Below are 21,850 nucleotides of genomic sequence, written 5' to 3' on the forward strand. Positions count from 1 at the left end.
AGTGGAAGTTGAGTTCAGTTCACACTGGACCCCCTTCCCTATTGCAGTAGTTACTGAATGAAATCTGCCCCTTTCACTAGCGCCCGGCTTTATCTCTGGTGCACTCCCCAGCTTTGGGCAAAATCGTGCCCTTCTACACCTTTCTTCTGTGTGTAAACCTTTTAAGTATCAGTACATTTTTCATCAGAACAAAAGGGCTCTCACTGTTCTACAAATCTCAGAAGCCTAGAAAGGAACTTCTAGTTTTCACCTCTATGTGGCAGCTTTAGCCTAGATGTGGAAGGGGTGTTTATCAAGCAAGGGCTCGCTGCCCGATGCACAGGGAAACCAGTACTATGGCACTGCTTTGGGGAGAAGAAAGCTTTATTGCAAGTTCAACCAGCAAGGAGACATAAGTTGGGAGTGGGAGTGGTTATGCAAAACGCTAGCTTGGTAGAGTCTGATTGGAGGGTGAGAGTGTAACAGTCTTATGAGTACCGAGTGTTACAAATCAAAGGACCCTCGCTGCTTCTTAGGTTCCCTGGGCCACTTTCTCATCACACTTGACTTCCGCAGTTAGAGAACTTTTGGTTCCTAGGCGGCTCTAGGTCATCTGAGGACAAGGTTTCCATCCTCTGAGCATACTCCAGCTACATGACTTGCAGGTTTTGCTCATTGCTCCTGCAAGATAACTGTGATATTTTGTTATTGATACAGTAGGATACAGTACGCATTGGTCTATGATAGTTACAGGGTTAAAGACCACAGTGGAGTTTTGAAGAACTGGGCAAAGATGGAGGAGAAGTAGCCTCTGGACTGCTGGAGAGAACTGGAACATCCCTGGGCTAATACTGACTCTGGGATCCCAAATCTCCCTGTCTGCAGTTGTTTGCTGCTGCCTGGCGGGGAGGTCTTCTCCTCCTCTCCCCTTGTCCCGCTCCGTCCAGATCTCTTACAGTGGTGGGCAACAGTTGCAACCCTCGGAAGGGTATCATTCCAGCCCAATTTCATGTGCATTTATAGACCCACAGAGGCAGAAGGATGAGAGAAATCCATAATCAAAAGAACTGGTGTGAAAAACTCAGAAACCGTGACTGCCTTTCTTTTCAGTAGGAACCTCCGTTCACATCTACATCTTGTTGTTTAAAGAACTCCCCTTGTTGAAAGGGAGGCACACTCTAATCGCTTTTGGATTCTGGTAGATGGATACTCCTCTGCTGTATGAAGATTTTTGAAGAAACAGTAAAGCTATATTACAAAAGAAAAAAGACAAAAACAATGAATTTCAAAGCTGTCTGGTAATTTATCATTCCAGATTGTCTTTATATGAGAGGGACTAATGGGATCATCTGAGACAGGAGAAAGGCCCATACCAAACGCCTCCCTAAGGTTTGGGAGCTCTCAGGGGGCCCACCATGGGGGTCAGATTTGGGTCTCCGACTTCCAGACCCTGGAGGAAAAAATGTGGTGCCTGCCTTATGTTTCCTTTGTGTCTCTTCCTAGAAAAACTGAGTTGTGAGCACACTGCTGAGATGGAAAACGTGAAATCCTTGGTGCACAGACTGTTTACAGCCTTGCACTCAGAAGAGTTTCAGAAAAGGAGAGAGCGCCGTTTACTGGAGAAAATCGACCAGCTGACGGGACGGCTGCAGCCCCTCGAACAGGTGAGGGAGCTTCGGGGTGAGGCGTTGGAAAATGATACCCAGCCTGACTGAGCGCTCTCCACGTGAGCGTTTCTCTGGATGCTTTCCCGACGCGCCTTTTCTCCTTTCGTCCTCGCCATGAGCCCATGAGTTTGATAGTCACCTTCCTCCTTCAGATGAGGAACCAGACAGCAAAGGCACGAAGCTAGTCATATACCGGCGAGCCGAACGTGAACTGCGGGTCTCACTCCGGAGCCGCCGTCCCACGCTCGGTGCTGTGCTTCCTCCGCACGGACGGGCGGCGGCGTCTCTGAAGGAGCAGGCTGCGAGCTGGGACCCACCAGCTCAGTGCGACCAGTTTCTTTCTCAGAGGCGGCCCGCGGCCCAGCTCTGCTTAACGGAACTGCAGCTGCCAAGTTAGCAACGGCTTCCCAACACCTGAGCGCAATCAGTGGGGGAGGAAAAGATGACTTTCTTTTGGGAAGAGGGCCAGGGGTGTGTTTCTCTTAATTTAAGGGAAAGAATTGCATCGTTTAAAGTTTTTTTTCGCTTTTTCTCCCCAAATCCCCCCAGTACACAGTTGTATATTTTAGTTGTGGGTCCTTCTAGTTGTGGCACGTGGGATGCCGCCTCAGCGTGACCTGAGGAGCGCTGCCATGTCCGCGCCCAGGATCCGAACCAGGGAAACCCTGGGCCTGGAAGCGGAGTCCAAGAACCTAACCACTCGGCCACGGGCCTCTAAGAGTTGCATCTTTTAAACGTGTGACCCCACTTGTGATTTTTAAAAATGGGTTGGTGTGTGTGTATCTTTGTATATGAATAGAAAGTTTCTGGAGATAAGTGAAACTTTTAATAGTGATGGCCTCTAAGGATACTTAGCGTATGGCAGAGGGACTTTTTAATTGTATTTGTTGGATTGAGTACCCACATTTTTATTTTCTCTTTACTTTTTAAAAAGTTGGTAATATATTTACTTGTATTAAGATTTAAAAATCTAAAAAGGTGCCCAATGGCAAGTTTTCCTCCCACCATCCCCCCAGTTCCTGGACTCTCCACCCCTAGGAATCATTTCAGATTGTCTTTATCTTGGTACAAAGAATTATACCTATATTATTATTTTGTTCCCATCTTCAGAAAGGGGCGCCCACTGTTCCACACTCTTCTCACCTTTTCTCACTAACACTGTCTCCTGGAAAGATCCCCATATTGGCACACAGAGAGACTTCTCATTACAGATGCATAATAGCTTCATGGATATGATAACTTTGGTCTTTTAAGAATGAACCTGTAATGAATCCTGTGTGTGCAGGTGCACCTGCAGGATGAATTCCCAGAGGTGGACTTGCTGGGTCCAGGAAAAGAGGCATGTAGTTTTAGTTAGGTTTCAGAGGACGACATCTGAGTTTTTCATTGTAAACCCTTTTATGCCATTAAATTTTTTTTTCCATGAGCAGGTATTACCATTATAATTTAAAAAATGATTTATTAATGAACTGATTTGGTAATGATTACTCATTAGTGTATATGTTTTATAAATTGTTTTTTCATGAATCAGACCTCTTTAAAGTATTACAGATATGCATTACTTTTGCTCCTTTTTGCTTTTTTTTTCTTAAACTGTTGCACTGTGAACTGAGCTAATAGCTGGTTTTTTCCTCAGATGAAAGCTAGAATCGAAGCTCGCTCAGAAGCCAAAACCAGCGGCCTCCTATGGGCCGGACTGGCGCTGCTGTCCGCTCAGGCAGGGGCGATGGCCTGGCTCACGTGGTGGGTGTACTCCTGGGATATCATGGAGCCAGTGACGTACTTCATCACATTTGCCAATTCCATGGTCTTTTTTGCATACTTTATAGTCACTCGACAGGTGAGTTGTTTGTTAGGAAAATGGTTAAGTTAGCACATCTTTTGCATAGAATTCCTTACCTAAGTCAAGTAATGAGCAGTAAAGCTTTTTTATTTACTAAGTTACTGCTGTCTGGTTTTTTATAAACTGGTTAATGTTTGTTGTTGGTTTTCCCAAGGCTGGATAGAGATTTATATACAACACAGAAACTATATATAACCTCTATAGAGAAATAGTGAAACTCAGATTCTTCCATTGAGATAAATACATCAAATTTATGTTCTCTGTGCCCTTGCTTATAAATAAAGTTGAATTTGTATTGCAAAACGCCCAGTGACGTTAGCTTTGTCTCGTGGTTACTTTGCCAAAAGTCTCCGTTTCCCGTTTTCTCCTTCTGTCCCAGTATGTGTGCTCTCTCTTCCCAGCTTGCTTGCCTGTGGCAGGAGCCGCTCATCTCAGTGAGACTGACCGTGTTCCCCTGTTGCCTTGTGCTGTCTAGTGGCTGTGGCCATATTTTTCTGTCCGCCTTCCTTGGCTTTGGTGTTGCTGAGGCATTATGTTCATTCAAAACAAGTCCTGTTCTTTTTTAGGATTATACTCACTCGGCTGTTAAGAGGAGGCAGTTTCTTCACTTCTTCCATAAGAAGTCGAAGCAGCAGCAGTTCGATGTGGCACAGTACAACCAGTTGAAGGAGGAGCTCGCTAAGGTACCTTATTGCAAATGCGCCATCTGAGAGCTGGTCCCTGCGGCAGCCAGGCTTTGGTGTCAGGGAAACGCCGTCTCGGCTCATCCTCGCGGGCCGGGCGCGGTCCCAGACAGACTTCCGTGCGCTGAGGTTCCTTCAGTCAATGGTTGAAACGTCTGATGTTAATTTCCTATCCTACAGTTTTATTCTCATCTTGGTTTTTCTACAAGGGGCCAGCTTTAAATGTGTCTGTGAAAATGTCATAAGTGGCTGAGATAGTAAAACAAACCTTTCCATGGGATCTATTCCCACGTCTGTGTTTTCAAAGAAAACACGTCCACAGCGAGCTCGGTTGCAGGTTTGTAACCAGCGAGAGCATTCAAGAGAGTCGAGCTGGAGGAAGGTGAACACTGATAGAGAATTTTAAGCCCTCTAAAAGGATTTATGTTTCTTCTCCTTAAAAATAGAAGAATCAGTGTGGTATTCCACCCTTGTCTTTTCCATCTTTCAGATGAGAAAACAGACGTGCTTAATTCCCTTGCCCAGGCGCACGCTGTTACAAAGTGGGGAAACCAGGCTGTGCACCCAAGAGTGTGGCTCTGGAGCCTCTGCTTCCACGGCCTTTCTCTCTGGTCTCCCAATGGACTCATTAGCTTTGTTCAGATGGTGACTTCTCAACACATACCAGATTTTTAATTTTTCTCAGTAATTTTATAAGAAAAACTTTGGTAAAAACATCTTCCATTGCTTAATGCATGCTCATTTGATAGCCAGTAATCATCATATCTTCTGTTACCTGTACCCTCTAAACTACCCATGCCTCAACTTTAAAAAAAAAAGTATTACTAGAATTAAATTTTTAATTCAAAAATTGGAGATAAAGAGGCCTTTTTTAAAGGAAATTCATGTAATCCCTACATAGGAAAAATATGATACTTTTTTGTTTTTAGTTTAGTGGATACTCTTACATATGAATGACCCCATCCAAGGATGCCAAGGAATGTTCTTCCACCCAATTAATAGCACTGGGCATTTAAGATTTAAAGTAGCACCCTGTGAAGTGTTATTTTTTTAAGGCAATAGTTGAGGAAAAAGGGAAACTGATCAGAGTGTTTCTTTTTTTTAATATAATCTGGAAAAACCATTATAAAGGGGAAAACTAATGTAACAAGAACTCTAAGGATGTCTAGAAACCTTAAACTTGACTTTATAAGGATCCATATAGAAATGTGTTAGGCATTTGCCGCTACTAATAGTTGAATGTATTGATTGCCTAAGGAGACATTAACTGGCCGGAACTCCCCTCGAGCGTGACGCGTGTGCCTGTGTGCCTCCTCCTCTGATCGTGTCCCTTTTCCTTTCCCGTCCGCAGGCTAATGAATCCCTGGGGCAGGTGCGCCACTCTCTCTGTTTGCGGATGCGAGAGGAGCTCAAAGAAAAGAATTAATCTTACGTTGTTAAATGTTACTGAGTTTTTCCATTGTGTGTTGATTTTACAACCTAGAAACTGGAACTTTTTGAGTCCCATAGTTCATCTGAATTTGACAACTTCAGTAATTTTTGTTAATAAAAAAATGCTTGCAAAACATGTATTCTTTGAAGTTCTCACTTGAGATTTTTGGTTCGTGGATTTTCGTGACTTGAGGTTTAATGCTGGAAAGAGCTTGGATGATCCATGAAAATCGGAGCGGCTGCGCTACAGTTTGTCAGTTTGGCTGAGAATCCCCGTCAGCCTGTCCTGTTCATTCCCCGGGTGAGGGTGAAGTAGTCAGTGTGCCTCGTACTCACTTTAGTCTTAGGCGTCACTTAAAATCATCTCGTCATTGATTTCTTTTTTTTTTTTTGAGGCCTGAGCTAGCATCTGTTGCCAGTCTTTCTCTTTTTGCTTGAAGAAGATTGTTGCTGAGCTAACATCTGTGCCAGTCTTCCTCTACTTTATGTGGGATGCCACCACAGTGTGGCTTGATGTGTGGTGCTAGGTCTGTGCCCAGGATCCGAACCTGTGAACCCTGGGTCACTAAAGCAGTATGAGCAACTAGGCTACTGGGCCAGCCCCTTGATTTCTTTTTAATAGATAGTAGTTGAAAGATTTTTATCATTAAATATAGCTAAAGTTACTATAAAATGTCATTGGAAATGTTTCATCTTAACTAATATTTAAAGCCACTCAAAACCTGTAGGGCTAGGATAGATACTGTTTATCTACATATTTTTTTTACATATTATTATTTGTAATTCTAGAATCCTACGAAATAGCTTTTTTTTTCCCCCTGAGGAAGATTAGCCCTGAGCTAACATCTGTGCCAGTCTTCCTGCATTTATATGTGGGTTGCTGCCGCAGCCTGGCTGATGAGTGGTGTAGGTCTGCACCCAGGATCGGAACCTGCGAACTCGGGCCGCTGAAGTGGAGCACACCAACTTAACCACTAGGCCACAGGGCTGGCCCTGAGGTAGCTATTTTTAATCCCAATTTAATAATGAGGAAACTGAGGCTTAGAGAGGTTAATTTGCCCAATGCACATAGCTGTAATAAGATTTAAGCATCTACTCATAGGAGATCATAAGTCTTTGTAAATTTACACCTAATGGTATTTAATCTCTTATCCAGGATTTCAGTTTCAGTGTTTAACTATGGGACAGAAAGGGTAATAATGACACCCTGATATTAGAGATTTTCTTAAAAACAAACAAACGAATCCCTCCCCCCACCGACCGTTTCAGGGTATATCTGAACCAAATCAGATTCCAACTTCCTGCACCTTAACTAGAGCGGCAGACAGTGATCACTGGCTGTTCGCCTCAGTGTCTCTGAACCACAGAGATTCTGAATTACCAACATATTAGTGTGTGTTATTACTGAGGTGAGAATATGCACTAATAGGTTTTTATAAGGAATGCCACCAGGTTAAGTAAGTATTATGAGAAGCCCTTTGGACACGTTCTGCTTTTGAGGAGCTCTATTTCCAGGTAGAGACAAAATGGTGAATATAATAGAAGTTAAGAGGAACCAGCTGGGAAAGGCAGGCCTTGCCTTTTGGGTGGAATTTGGAAGAGGGAGGGCATCTCAGGCAGGGGAGATGCAACATGGGGCGGGGAGTCTTGGAAGAGGTCTTGGCTGTGTGTATTGGTGGGACATTTCCCTAACCAGAGGGAAGGATACACAGTGAGGAGAAGTAGATTCATTGAGTTAAGGTTGACCTGGGAGGATGGGGTCAGATAATGGAAGCAGGATTCTGGATTTAAGGTGGAAACAGCAGAGTGAATCCAGTGTGGGATGGAAAATGCACGGGCTTACTAGGTGGAGGGACTGGGCAATTCACCTGACCTCTGCTCATCAAAATAATTGCAAAATAATGCCATGAGCTTCCTGAGACTAAGGGGAGATGAGATACTTTGAACAGGCCTAACCTAGGGCAGACACTCCACAGTGTCACTCCTGAGGGAAAGCTCCTGGAGAACTGGGTGGGTTGCTTTGTTCACTGATGTGTCCGTCCCAAGGGCCAAGAATAATGCCTGGCCCCATCCCAGGTCCCCAGGAAAGACAGAGAACAGCCTGCGGCATTTTCACGTATGGCGCTGGGGAACAATCCTAGACTAGGAAAGCAGAAAATATGGCTTCTGAATTCTTGCCAGTGGTCTAAAGGGAAATCTGGGAAGATGGGGTAGACGAGAGCAGGAGTCAGCAAACCAATACCTGTGCCTGTTCTTGTAAATAAAAGTTTTACTGGAACACAGCTGTGCTCACTTACGTGTGACTGTGGCTCTTTTCGCACTACAGCAGCCAAGTCGATTGGCTGCCAGAGACAGTGTGGCCTGCAGGGGCTCACACGCTTATTCCCTGGCTCTGACAGGAACACGTTCCTGACCCCTGAACAGAAGACAGCCTGACAGGGAGGACAGCCAGAGTCAGGGTTTGCGAGTGCTTGGCCTGCGCTGACTGAGAAGTAACGTGTTCTCTGTCTCTTCCTCGGAATGCCACATAATAGTTCTTGGAGGCTGATTTTTTTTAGAGAGTTAAAGTCCTAAACAAAAAGTGGTAATTCATATGTAGATGAATCTGTATGACCAAGTAAAACGAGTGTACTATAAATTACACACATGAATAAGAATGTAAATTAGAAAAATTTAATAAAACATGAATTTGAAATAATGGAAAACAACTTTATAATTCTTGGGTTTCAGAAACCCTTTAAAAACATGATAAATGCTTATAAAATACAAGCTACATCGCCCGACAGTTTGCGCAACCCTGCAGCTTCCTGTGAAAATCAAGTGCTGCAGAGCCTTGCGGCTGGGATCTACAGTCAGTCCCTGAGATTCCCTTTCTATGCAGAGCACACCCCTGCACCTTGTCCAATAGGAACTATTTTTTTAAAAAGCTCTCTCATTAAACCTTAAAACATCTTCAATTGCTGTACCATAAGCTTAAACCTACTGATACTTATTTATGTAAAAAAAGGAAATCTATTTTGAAGACAGATACATAAAAGAGCTCCTCTCACTTGGATTTTGGGAAGAAATGCAGCTTTTTCGTTAGCATGGAGGCAAAGCAGGGCACCTGCTTCTTTCCAATGGCACTCGGGTCCTTGCAGAAGTCCACTCGGCGCTGGGACACTTTCCTGTTGACCAGCGTGAGGAGTTCCGTGAACTCTAAGGCGGAGCCGAACCTCGCCAGCATCTCACACAGGTCTTGAATGTACCACGAGCCGTTGATGGTCTCCCGGTGGGAATAGTAACCTGAAGCAGAGAGCAGGGACAACACTGAAGCCCTCTGGCTGTCAGTCACCTTTATGATTCACCGTTACGGAAGGATGAGCTCCCGAAAATCCTTGGGGAAGACTAAGACGTGTCCTTGATACAGTTTTAAAATTTTTTCTGTTGACTATTCTCTTGTGGGAAAAGGGACCCATTCTATGTAATGTCTTCCATTTCCTAAAAAATTCCTAAGATAAGAGTAGCTAGGCAATGATTTTGAGAGAGACGAGATTAGAAAGAAGAAACACATAAAATTATTTACTGCAAGAGCAAAGAACAACTGTCATCAAAATATTTTTCAACAAAACTTTCCATGAGTATTACCACAATGACACCGTCACCATCAGTAACTGATAGCAGGCTGCTAACATTCAGTATAATTAGACTTGTAGCTTTACTTAGTTCCTGGGAATGATTTTTCCATAAGGTATTTTACACTTTCATCTGTCACTCTGTGCCACGTGATGAAAGAAATCCACGCCAAGACTGTGAGCCTCAGGACCAGGTCACCGCATCCCAGCAGAAAGACCTGACCCAAAGCAAGCCAAGGGGAGACGCCCAGGAACTGAAGAAAGCCAGTCACGGACACCCACGCACCTTCTGCGACAGAGTAGCACATGAGGAAGTCGGCTCCAGCAGGCAGCGTGTAAACGGAGGCCGCATCCACCTGGGTCACGTTGGCATCCAGCTTGTCTGTCCCGTGGTCCACTACATCCAAAGGAGTGACGGGCACATCGTGCTGGTCCCCCCGACAGGCCTGCGAGACGAGGAGGAAAACACCTTCACTTACCTACTCTTTTCCTCCCAACGCTTCAGTGTATAGTGACGGGATAATTTATGCCACATGTGTGTCATATGTGTCAACATCTGCAGAAGCCACGTTACAGGCACTCCAAAAACAATGCATTCAGGTTGAGAGCAGACGAAAGTTGCCAAAGTTTTTCGCCTACCTATGTTTCTTTTTAGTTAATGTTTAGAAAAATGGCATGCTCAACCATACACCAAATTATGTGGATTGAAAGGTACACCATAGGGGAAACAGCTGCTGTGGTTCTAAAGTTTCCAGTGGCTTCACCACACCGCAACAGCAGTCACCCTTTATTTTTATTTTTTTTTTGAGGAAGATTAGTCCTGAGCTAACTACTGCCAATCCTCCTCTTTTTGCTGAGGAAGACTGGCCCTGAGCTAACATCCGTGCCCATCTTCCTCTACTTTATATGTGGGATGCCTACCACAGCATGGCTTAGCCAAGTGGTGCCATGTCTGCACCCGGGATCTGAACCTGTGAACCCCAGGCCACCGAGAAGCGGACCATGAGAACTTAACCACTGCGCCACCAGGCCGACCCCCTAACCCTTTCTTGTAAAAGCCGTAGGAGTTGCCTGAGTGTTTCTAGCTCATCAGCTAACACATCCCAGCTGGCCCTGCTGCCACCGTGTGACGCCCGACCAGGAGGCTTCTGTCGATGTGCCTGCCTCCCCACGCTCCTACTGCACAGTGGGATCTCACACTCTTACCCACTAATTCTGACTCTCACAAAGGATAACCTAATTTCTTTTCCTAAATGACTGTTATGGGCTGAATTCTGTGCCCCTAAATTCATGTGTGGAAGGCCTCACGATATTAGGGATCTTCTGTTTAACTGATAACTTTGAAATCACTGAGGACTTTTTTGTTTCTTTTAGAGCTTATAACTGACCATTTATTTATAATGCTAGAACGGAATCTTGCTTGCTCACTGTACCAAGGTTGCGAGGGCTGCCAGGACAAAGCACACACAGTGGGGGCTCGAACAACAACAGACACTTTCTCACAGTTCAGGAGGCTGAAGTCTGAGGGCACAGTGTTGGTCAGCAGGGTTGGTTTCCCCTGAGGCCTCTCTCCCTGGCCTGGAGGGGGCCACCCTGGCCCTGTGCCTTCACGGGGTCCTTCCTCTGTGTGTGTCTGTGTCCTAATCTCCTCTTATAAAGACGCCAGCCATGGTGGATTAGGGTCCACCCAGCTGACCTCATTTCACCTTAATTCCCTCTTGAAAGGCCCTGTCTCCAAATCTAGTCACATCCTGAGTTATTAGGGGTATTTTCACAGGGAGACTTCAATCTGACTTAGCATTCTCAGGCTTATTTTCAGAGCTTATTTTCCACTGTCTGCCTAACTAGAACACAGAACCCTGGACCTTGACGCCATCCCTCGCAACGAGAGTAAGAGCCCACCTTTACCGAGGGTCTGCACGTGCTAGCACCGGCCTGAGGGTGTCCGTTTGCCAGGCCAGGGCGCTTTAGCCCCACCAGCAGTGCTGTGGTAGTCCAGGCTCACAGGCGAGGAACCGAGGCAGACAGAAATAAAGTACCTGGCAACACGTAGCTCCCTTGTGGCTCTCGTCCCATGGCAGCTCATAGTTATTTCCAGTTCTCTGTCTGTGACAGGCTGCCCACTCCCTTGTTCACGAAGCCATCGTGTCACTATTTTTCCTGGTGTCTCTCCTCCTGCTCTGGCCCACCCCCTCAGCATCCTTCCTCTGCTCCCACCTCACTGGTGTCCTCAGTTCTGCTTTACACTCATTTTTCAGGCTGTGCTCGACAGGCTGTAAACTCCTCTACTCCCATGGCTTCCATCTCCATCCGTCTCTTGATTCCCCCCAATTTATTTCTCCATCTCAGGCTGCCCATCTTAGCTTCTTGAGCTGTATCTCCAACTGCTTGTCCCACGAGAACCCAATGCAGTTGTCCAAAGGAGAAACCAGGGAATCGTCCTTAACTCTTTTCTTACGGGGCCCCCACTCCCTCCCCTCAAGGCTTGGCGGCAAGACGTGAAATGTCCTCGCTGCCACTGGTGGAAACAGAACTGCAGCTCTGACACACGAGGAGTCTGCTCTCTTTTTCATTCAAGACCCTCACTGATGTGATAAATGATGCTAATCAGGCCAAAAAATATTTTTATCCCTCATACCAATTTGGCAGGGGGCACGCAGCATCTTGGTTTAAGGGGAAGTGTGAAAGGCCGAGGCAAGCTAGGACTAGAGCCTGCAGGCCTGCAGCCCGCCCCCCGCCACACGCGCTCTGCAGCCGTGAAGAAGCAAACCAGGTCGGAGCAGCTGCCCTGCGTCGCACCCCACACCCGGCAGACGCCTCTGCTGGCCCTGCCCTGACACCAGGCTGGCCAGGGAGTAGTACATTGTTTATTCTGAGCCATTTCAAATATCAATCCAAGTAATAAGATACTGAGGATCTTTATTATTTATTCTTTGTGTTAATAAAGAATTACTCCTAATAGCTCAAATTGCAACTCTGATTGACTAGGATTCAAAAAGGATCTTTTCTATTACTGGAGAAGTTACTTTTGAAATTGGCTTTAATTCTCTATAAGCACATCTACAGAACCATGGACTTTGTAAGTAAGACAATAACATAGTCAGTCTTACCTGAATGATAAATATCTTGGGTTTTCCAACCAGGCTCTGACACTTGTCTCCTTTGAACAAGCCAGTCAAGGTCTGAATTTCAATTTTGGCGTCGTACGCGTAAATGTGATTGCCTTCGCCGTGACTCAGGAAGACGCAGACGAAGCAATCGGCATCTGCGTGGCTAGAGGTTGACACTATAAAGGTCCCCAAAGTTCACACAGAAATGAAAATAAGATGCTTATTATCTCCATATAAATATTCAATTTACTAATACCAGAATACTGACATATGATTGGGGGGGAGGAAAATTTGTTATTCTTATAATAAATGTAAAATATCTGTAATAATATGCAATTTATGTTAGTCTTCAATCAAACAATAATTTATACCATACTCTATCTGATCTTTAAAAATCCAAATTATTAAAATTCAAAGTAATAGAGTGTAGAACTGATTTCATTTGCTTTACTGAAACACAGAATAATGACATGAAAACATGAAAAGATTATTATGGGGAACCCCCTTCAAGAGCCAAGTCATTTGGCAATAAAAGTTTCTTTGAGTCAGCAGAGCGCTTCCTGGAGCAGACTGGAAAGGCCCAGAAAGTGGTACTTAGCAAGCTGATGTGCTGCTGTACCTCCGATGAACGCAGCATCTTCACGGTATGTCCACAGCACTTAAGGCTTCCAAGGGCATTGAGACTCAAGACTGATGTCCTCTCTAGCTTGTGAGCAAGGCGGAAAACTGGCAAGCAGCCCGTTTGAGTGTTCATAGATTAAAGAAGAGCTCGGAGGAAAGTTTAAGTAATTACGCAAATATGGTAACAGTCCTCTGGCAAACAGCTTGCAAAATCCATGGCACACGGTACGTAAAGTTGTTAGAATACTGACTGCAGTGATGTAGAAATGGAGAAAACGTATGTAAATCAACAGTATTTTGGAGCCAGGAGAAAACTGGGGTGTGGAAGGAATCCATCACAAAATGACTGCCCAGCATCTGTAGTATTTGGATTTTAGACTTTTATTGCCAAATGAAAATGTCATTTCATTTATTTCTGGAGTAATGGACTGTAACTAGTGGTATGCTAAATATAAACTCTGGAGGCCTGGTACTTTGCAAGGGTCTCAGATCTGGGGGGTAACATATAAGCAGAGGCACAACCCAAACTTACAACCCACGCTAAATTAACTGATAAGACTTTTTTGCAACACAGTTACTTATCTGGACCTGTCTTTCCAGATAGGATAATTAAAGGACTCAATCCCATCAGAGGAGGATGCACAGGCAAACTACCCACCCTCGTAAATTTTCAACAGCAGTTCTTCTGCTTTAAGATCATTAAAGCATTTCACTTCAAATCCCAGATCTGAAAACCTGGGAATAAATGAAACTGAGTATTAGCATACGAGCTATTTGAAGTTGTCAAATAGCTTATCTCTGCTTATCTGAGGAATCTATACACATTTTTATGGCACATCAATTGACTTTTCTTTGAGGAGAAAGACAAAAATTATGATGATGGTTTTCTTGATCACCCAGAGTAGGAAAAAATTTACTCAAAATGATAACCGATTCAAGTTAGAATATTACCGTCGACTATGCAAATCTACTTGTAACAACACAAGGCCCGTTAACATTTAGCAGAGCAGGGTTAGGAAGACAACGCAGGCCAGTTCTTCAGAGAGGCTGTGCCCAGTGAGGCCCACCCTCGAGCACTCTTGCTCTGTTATGTCATCAGCGCTGACAAGTTTTGCTAAGTACTCGTGTTATCGCTTACATGGCTCATCATCTTGACATATGGATAAAACTACTACCTGCGCATCAGATTGTCTCTGTCTGCGCTCGTGCCCCGCCTGTCCGGCAGGGTTAGGTGCCAGAAGAACCTCTCATGATTGAAGATTAGAGCAATTCCTCTCCTTTTGTGGTCCATTTTGTACTTTTCTGCCGGATCAAACATTTCTCTGTTAATGAAAAGTTTAAAAAACATCACTTTAAGTCACATTACATACTGAGCTCCTGCAAGCCCAAGGTAGATGTGTACGGGAGATACAGACCCGCCCCTTCCTCCTCCTGGGCCAGGCTGACATGCCGCAGCGTGCGCCGGGAAAGCCTGGCGGCCACACTAGCAGGCAAAGTCCTGACACACCTCTGTACCAGTTGGTCAACAGCGGCTTCTGGAGCAGCCACCACCAGTCCTGGTGCATCCGTATCCCCCAGGTCCCAGGATCCAGCAACGGCAAGGACCTGGCCCAGGCCCCAACTCTGGGGCTCACGCCGTAGCGAGTGTGAAATATTCTGAACATCACTCTAGGTCCTTTCACAACCAGGGCAGCAACCCACCTGCCTCTCTACACGCAACTCTGCGAATGCAGAGCCCGGACACCCTCGGCTCTCCTCACGGCTCCCAGGTCCCCTTCCTGCTTTGATTTCTCCAGGCTGATCAGGGTCACCGAAGGGAGAGACCTTTACTAAAAAGGGTACAGTCTTACCTTTTATAGAAGGCATCTATTTCGGTCATGTTTTGTTCTTCACCTATTAAAAAAAGTTGACTTTTGTTAATTTACTTTTTGACTCATGGAAGTAAAACACAACAGGAACTCCCGCGTGCCTTTGACTCCCACACTCTAAGGCCCTCCTGTTTTGGTTGGTTTTAGCAGCATATTGTCAAATAGCACGTCTGACCAGGCAAGGGAAACAATAGAAAAAATAAACAAATGGGACTACATCAAACTAAAAAGCTTCTGCACAGTAAAGGAAACCATCAACAAAACGAAAAGACAACCTAACAATTGGGAGAAGATATTTGCAAACCATATATCTTGATAAGAGGTTAATATCCAAAATATACAAAGAACTCATACATCTCAACAACAAAAAAACTAACAACCCAATTAAAAAACAGGCGAAAGATCAACAGAGATTTCTCCAAAGAAGATATACAGATGGCCAACAGGCCTATGAAAAGATGCTCAACATCATTAGCTATCAGGGAAATGCAAATCAAAACTACAATGAGCTATCACCACACGTCCCTCAGAATGTTTATAATTAACAACAGAGGAAAGAACAAGTGTTGGAAAGGATGCGGAGAGAAGGGAACCCTCATATGCTGTTGGTGGGAGTGCAAACTGGTGCAGCCACTATGGAAAGCAGGATGGAGATGCCTCAAAAAATTAAGAATAGATCTACCATATGATCCAGCTATCCCACTGCTGGGTATTTATCCAAAGAACTTGATAACGCAAAGGCATAAAGATACATGCACCCCTATGTTCACTGCAGCATTATTCACAATAGCCAAGACTTGGAAGCAACCTAGGTGCCCATCAAGGGACGAATGGATAAAGAAGATGTGGTATACATACACAATGGAATACTACTCAGCCATAAGAAATGATGAAATCCGGCCATTTGTGACAACATGGATGGACCTTGAGGGTATTATGATAAGTGAAGTAAGTCAGAGGGAGAAAGTCAAATACCGTATGAATACACTCATAAGCAGAAGATAAAAACAATGACAAACACAAAGAAACAGAGAATGGATTGGTGGTTACCAGAGGGGAAGTGGGGAGGCAAGAAGGGGAAAGGGGTGGTTAGGCACATGTGTGGGGATGGATGGTAATTAGTCTTTGGGTGGTGAACATGATGTAGTCTACACAGGAACTGAAATATATAACGATGTACACCGGAAATTTATATAATGTTATAAAATGTTACCACACACACACAAAAGGGCAAAGTACGTGAAAAGAAGGGAAAGGGGAAAAGGAAAGGAAGCTGCTTCATAACTGACAGCTCAATTCTTTCTCACTCCCAGCTCTTACCCACAAAATAGCAAAGAATACTATACAGAGAAATGGAGAAAATATCACATAAACGCATTCGTTGCAAACTATGCCCAGAGTAACACAGTTCTGGGATTATGGAGCCCAAATGAAATACGACATTGCTTTGTTCTGCAGAAAGTATTTTGCAAATATTCTCTGAAACCGAAGGAATTCAGTCATACAGGAGAACTGAAACTGTGCTTAGTACTGGATTACCCTGCTCCCAGGAGGAGGGAGAAGTTTGGGGGGAGGGCGGAAGGGGGCAGGATGAAGACTTGGTATTTTTTGTTTTTTGTTTGTTTGTTTGTTTCCAAGGAAGGTTAGCCCTGAGCTAACGTCTGTGCCCATCTTCCTCTACTTTATATGTGGGACGCCTGCCGCAGCATGGCTTGATGAGTGGTGCATAGGTCCTCGTCCGGGATCTGAACCAGCGAACCCTGGGCCGCCAAAGCAGAGTGCAAACTTGACTGCTATGCCACTAGGCCAGCCCCGAAAGCTTGGGTTTTGGATCTCTTGGATGACACATCTGCACTCATCACCCTATGATGAGGACCCTGTGCTCCCCATCCATGACCGGGCCTCCCCACCCTCGGGACAACTTTCACCAAATCCCTCTCCACTCCCCAGAAGGATGCCGTGCAATAGAACTTCCTGCGATGACAGGATTGCTCCATGCCCGCTGTCCCATATGGCAGCCACTGGCCACATGCGGCTGTGGAGCACTTGAGATGTGGTTAGTGTAACCGAGGAACTCAATTTTTTATTTTACGTAATTTCAATTAATTTTAATTTAAATAGCCACATGTGGCCAGTGGCTTCTGTATTGGACAGCACAAGTCTAGCATCTTCTAAGTTAAGGGCCCATACACCCACGAATCTGTTTTCACCTGGTAACAGATTGGAGGGGAGAGAGAAAGCAATGAGTAAAGAAGTCTTAACAGGACAGCAGGATGCACCTCTCAGCTGGTCTCTGAAGGGGTCAACTACCACCCATCCCCTCCTAGCCGGGAGGGTCCTGTGCCCCTCTCTCCTTAGAGTCTCTCGCTGACACCTGACTGTTCTAACTTCCTGGCTCCCACCGGTGACAATCCACCGGGGAGTGAGGGTGGGGCGGGAACTGGGCCGAAGCGGTTGCCTTCGCCTTTCCTCCTGGAGTCCCCAGCACACAAGAGCCAGCTGGACCCGCAGGGGTGTCCCCTGTCCAAGGGGCCTCCCATCAGCTTTTCTCAATCTTTCGCATCAATTCCTGGCCTGGCTGATATGCACAGGCCTGATCGAGACCAGACTGACAGCAGAATCCGGCAGAGGCGACAATCTACATTTTCAACAGGGCGACGTTCACTCGCACTAAAGTTTAGGAGTCAAAGCCTCTTTAACACACCCTCCTCCCCCTCCCAGCTTACCATCCTACTGCTCACACTGCTCCACATGGAGCTTCCTGCCGCACACACCGCTCTGCAGGGAACTTGCTGCTCCACACACGGCTCTACCACACACCTGCTCCACACACGGCTCTACCACACACCTGCTCCACACACGGCTCTACCACACACCTGCTCCACACACGGCTCTACCACACACCTGCTCCACACACGGCTCTACCACACACCTGCTCCACACACGGCTCTACCACACACCTGCTCCACACACGGCTCTACCACACACCTGCTCCACACACGGCTCTACCACACACCTGCTCCACACACGGCTCTACCACACACCTGCTCCACACACGGCTCTACCCACACACCTGCTCCACACACGGCTCTACCACACACCTGCTCCACACACGGCTCTACCACACACCTGCTCCACACACGGCTCTACCCACACACCTGCTCCACACACGACTCTACCCACACACCTGCTCCTCCACACACGGCTCTACCCACACACCTGCTCCTCCACACACGGCTCTACCCACACACCTGCTCCACAGGGAACTTGCAACTCTACCAGCAACGCTTCCTACTCCTCACAGAGCTCTACTAGGATACTCTCTGCTCCACACACTGTTCTATTGGGTATACTTCCTCCTCCAGAAACTGGTCTACTGGTCTACCTCCTCTCCCTACTGAGATACTTCTTGCTGCACACACTGTTCTACCTGGGATACTTCCTAACCTATAAACTCCTCCACCCGGAACACCTTCTATTTCACACGCTGCTCTACCCAGAAGACCTCCTTCTGTACACACTGATATACCAACTACTTCCTACTCCACACACTGCTCTACCTGGAATACTTTCCACTCCACACAGTGCTCTTCCCTGAATACTTCTTACTCCACACCCCGTCTACCAGGGTTACTTCCTCCCCCACACACGGCTCTACCTTGGATACCTCCTACTTTAAACAGTGATCTACTGAGCACATTCCTCCCCCACACACTGCTCTCTGGGGTTCCTTTCTATCCCCACACTGCTTTACTTAGGCAGTGCAGGGATTTTCTCTCCTCCCATTTTCAGAAGTGTTCCAGGATCTGCCTCCTTTAATAACCTCACTTCTTTATCTTTAAACTAATTATACTATAAATAGAATAACTCAAACTAAACACATTAAATCCATATCTAAAAGCCAGCCACCTTCTTCACCCCCCACAAACCTGCTCAGGTTGGAAAGAACTGAATCTCTTCCATGGGGATGAAGTACTGGCAGATCCAGCAGCTCACCTCTTCCAGCTTTTGCACCATATTGGCTCATAAACCTAAGGCAGCTTGAGGTCCACCTGGCAGAAGCTGTGTCAAATGGCTGGTAACCAAACTAACTCAAGTCCTCGAGGGTGAAAGCATGGGAGATATACACGCCACTGGGCCTTTAAAGTTTGCTTTTCATAGTCTAGGGAAGGAGCTTCTAGTTCTTCCTGGCTGGATGTAATTTAAGATGCGCATTTGGGTTGTCTCAAATATTGCCATAGCTTAGTCAAGATCTGTAGATTTAGGAATGAGAGCTAGTTTTAAGTAGATCAAGATAATTGGCTTAAAATGACATTCAATTTCAAAGTTAACAGATACAGCATCTCAGCGAGAGGTTTTTAAAAAGCTTTTTGGTGTTTTGTTAATACTATGGATGTAGAAAGAAACTGGGCTCTGAAAACTTTAGTTCCGGTCCTCGCCAGCTCCAACCCTCGCCCTCACTCTCACACACATGTACACCTGTGCCCTGCAACACCGATGAACGACCAGGTCCAGCTGCCATTCTCTTCTAGCAATTTGTTGAATCAGCACAGAAAGCCATGGAGATAGAAGGTTAGGACCTCAGTTCCAATACTCTTCTGGAGTTGATCAATTTTACCCACGTTCCAGAGAAAATAACACATCGTGACCGTCACAGTCACTCCAAGCTGTATGTCCCAAGCAGGCAAGCTTGAGCAGGGGTGCACTTCAACAACTATCATTACACTGCATGGATGCAAATAAGCTGGCTAACAAGGTGGATGGCTTTGTTGACATGGGGAAAATAAATTTCAATGGAGGAGACATCCGATATAACAGATTTATCACTTCCTGTTCATCTGCAATCTACTGATCAAAAATGGGTCCATCTTTAAACCTGACTTTTGACCTCCTCTCACTTCTCATAGCTTCTTTTTTTTTGAGGAAGACTAGCCCTGAGCTAACTGGGGCCAATCCTCCTCTTTTTGCTGAGGAAGACTGGCCGTGAGCTGACATCCGTGCCCATCTTCCTCTACTTTATATGTGGGACGCCTGCCCCAGCATGACTTGCCAAGCAGTGCACTGTCTGCACCCGGGATCCGAAGCAGCGAACCCCCGCCCGCTGAAGCAGAACGTGCGCACTTAACTGCTGCACCACGGGGCGGCCCCTCATAGCTTCTGATGTAAGCAATATTCCTGTCCCCCTAATGCAACACCACCTCTTTGCTCCTTACGCCAGTCTAATTTCTATAAACCAATCACTCCTTTTCCTCACCTTATTTGAGAATCCCTCCGGATAATCCTACCAGCTCCCATTTGTTGATGGCCTGGCACTATGGATACTTTATCTCACTCAGCTCCACAGCCCCATGAGGCAGGGACAAAGTGCGCCAGGCTTGTCCAAGGTCAGCGCTGTGGAGGTGGGGTTGAAAGCCAGGCCCACCTGTGGAGCCTCCAGTCTGAGCGCTCCACTCACCATGCTAACCCTCCTCCCACCAGAGACCAGCTACCTTTCCAAACTAAGTGCTCATTTCCCCAAACTTCTTCTGTAGGCACTGTCGGCGTCTTCATCCACTGCAGTGGCTATGAAAATCCACCCAGATCCCCTATCCCAATCTGTTTAATAATCCTGTGTGGAGTAACCCATGTCAGGCCTAGGACACACTGGAAAAGGGGTGGAGTGGAGAAAAAAGGAAGCAGCAGGCAGGAAAAGGTCAGGAAGAGATGAGAACGATGCAAGAGGAGGTGCGTGGCTAGCGACCCCTGCCGGCTTCCCACCTCACCACTGCTCCAAAATGGAAATGGCCACCCTGAGCGACCACGGGGACTTCAACTCGCCTCTGGGGCAAGGCTTGTCACGTGTAGAAAGGAAAAAACAGCTGTGAAATAAAGGCACTCTGCATAGACCGCGCCCGCTTCTACTTTTTTTTTCTTTTACTACAGCCAGTCTCGAAGTTTCTAAACCGTATCAGTGATATAATTAGTGATAGGGAAGAATGTTCCAAAGTAGCGTGCAGAGGTGATTATCTCGTAGAGAAAAGCTGCTGTGGTTTCGGCTCACACCCACAAGCAGCTGCAGGTCCCTCCAGGCCCGACTCCCGTCTCCGGGCAAAGTGCGGGCGCCCCGCGCGCTGGCCACGCTCCCGGGAGGACTGCGTGCGACTACTTGTGTTCACTCTTTACTTAAAAGTGAGAAGACAAAACAAGATCCAACCTCCCGGAGCCACCTTTGCTGGGAGCAAGCGGGGGCGCCAGGAGCGCCAGCCAGCCTCTAGGCTTGCACGGGCCCGCCGCCGGGCAGAGACGGCCGCCGGGGACAAAGGCGGCCGGGCACGCCCAGCGACCGTCGCCGCCCGCTCCGCAACGACGCGGCGCCCAGGGCCCGAGCGGCAGTTCGGGACCAAAAAGCCAAGCTGCCGCCACCGGCCCTGAGCGGGGCCGCCGCGCCCCCAGCTCCCCGCGCGCGCCCGGCGCCCCGGCCCTACCTGCAGGGCACCCCGAGCTCCTCCGGCCGCCGAGCCCGCCGCCCGCCAACGCTTCCTGCCGCCCGCAGCCCCCGCCCCTTCCTCCGCCCCTCCGCGCCCCTGCCGGGCCCCCGCCGCGGCTTCCCCAATCCGGAGCCGGGGGAGGGCGCAGGGACGCGGTCGCGTCGGCCGGGCGCTGGAGACGAGCCGGCCCCCAGGAAAGGCCCGTTGCCACCCCGGGGACCGACGGCGGCCCGGGCGGGGAGTCCCGGCGGGTCCCGATGCCGGGCGCCCCGCCCCCGCCCCCGCCCCGTCCCCGCAGAGGCGCCGAGCGTGCTGCGCGCTCCGGCTGCCCCTGGGGTCCTTTCCCCCGTGCGAGTCACTTTATGGGACTTGTGATAATTTACTCTCCACCCTCTTTGTTGGCATAGGGATTCAGGCCAAAGTAAACTGGAAGCAACTCCAGGATTTTCAGGTCCGGCTTCCACAGGCAGAGCGAATTGGAGGAAGGAATCATGCAGAAATTCCGGGCCCGGACTTTGATTGGGGTCTATAGATGATGGCTTTGCTTGCTTTTTTTTTTTTTTTTTT

The 21,850-nt window shown here is 47.0% G+C and overlaps 2 protein-coding genes across 2 annotated transcripts in view; one reads left to right on the forward strand and one right to left on the reverse strand.

The window, feature by feature from the left end:
* The window catches only part of MCUB (mitochondrial calcium uniporter dominant negative subunit beta), an 85,862-nt gene extending 80,121 nt beyond the window's left edge, over positions 1-5,741 (forward strand). Inside the window, exons 6-9 of the mRNA XM_046656714.1 lie at positions 1,483-1,643; positions 3,283-3,486; positions 4,056-4,172; positions 5,524-5,741. Coding sequence (XP_046512670.1) covers positions 1,483-1,643; positions 3,283-3,486; positions 4,056-4,172; positions 5,524-5,598 — 557 coding nt within the window. The 3' untranslated portion in view covers positions 5,599-5,741. The remainder of the gene's footprint in view (positions 1-1,482; positions 1,644-3,282; positions 3,487-4,055; positions 4,173-5,523) is intronic.
* A 2,513-nt stretch (positions 5,742-8,254) lies between these two features.
* Positions 8,255-21,850, reverse strand: part of CASP6 (caspase 6) — a 32,626-nt gene continuing 19,030 nt past the window's right edge. The window contains exons 4-9 of the mRNA XM_046656393.1: positions 14,799-14,841; positions 14,124-14,270; positions 13,607-13,683; positions 12,328-12,503; positions 9,504-9,663; positions 8,255-8,888 (exon numbers count right to left, since the gene is read on the reverse strand). Of these exons, the coding sequence (XP_046512349.1) occupies positions 8,650-8,888; positions 9,504-9,663; positions 12,328-12,503; positions 13,607-13,683; positions 14,124-14,270; positions 14,799-14,841 (842 nt within the window). The 3' untranslated portion in view covers positions 8,255-8,649. The remainder of the gene's footprint in view (positions 8,889-9,503; positions 9,664-12,327; positions 12,504-13,606; positions 13,684-14,123; positions 14,271-14,798; positions 14,842-21,850) is intronic.

The sequence above is a fragment of the Equus quagga genome, chromosome 3 (assembly GCF_021613505.1).
Source record: "Equus quagga isolate Etosha38 chromosome 3, UCLA_HA_Equagga_1.0, whole genome shotgun sequence".
In the NCBI taxonomy this organism is placed as follows: domain Eukaryota; kingdom Metazoa; phylum Chordata; class Mammalia; order Perissodactyla; family Equidae; genus Equus; species Equus quagga.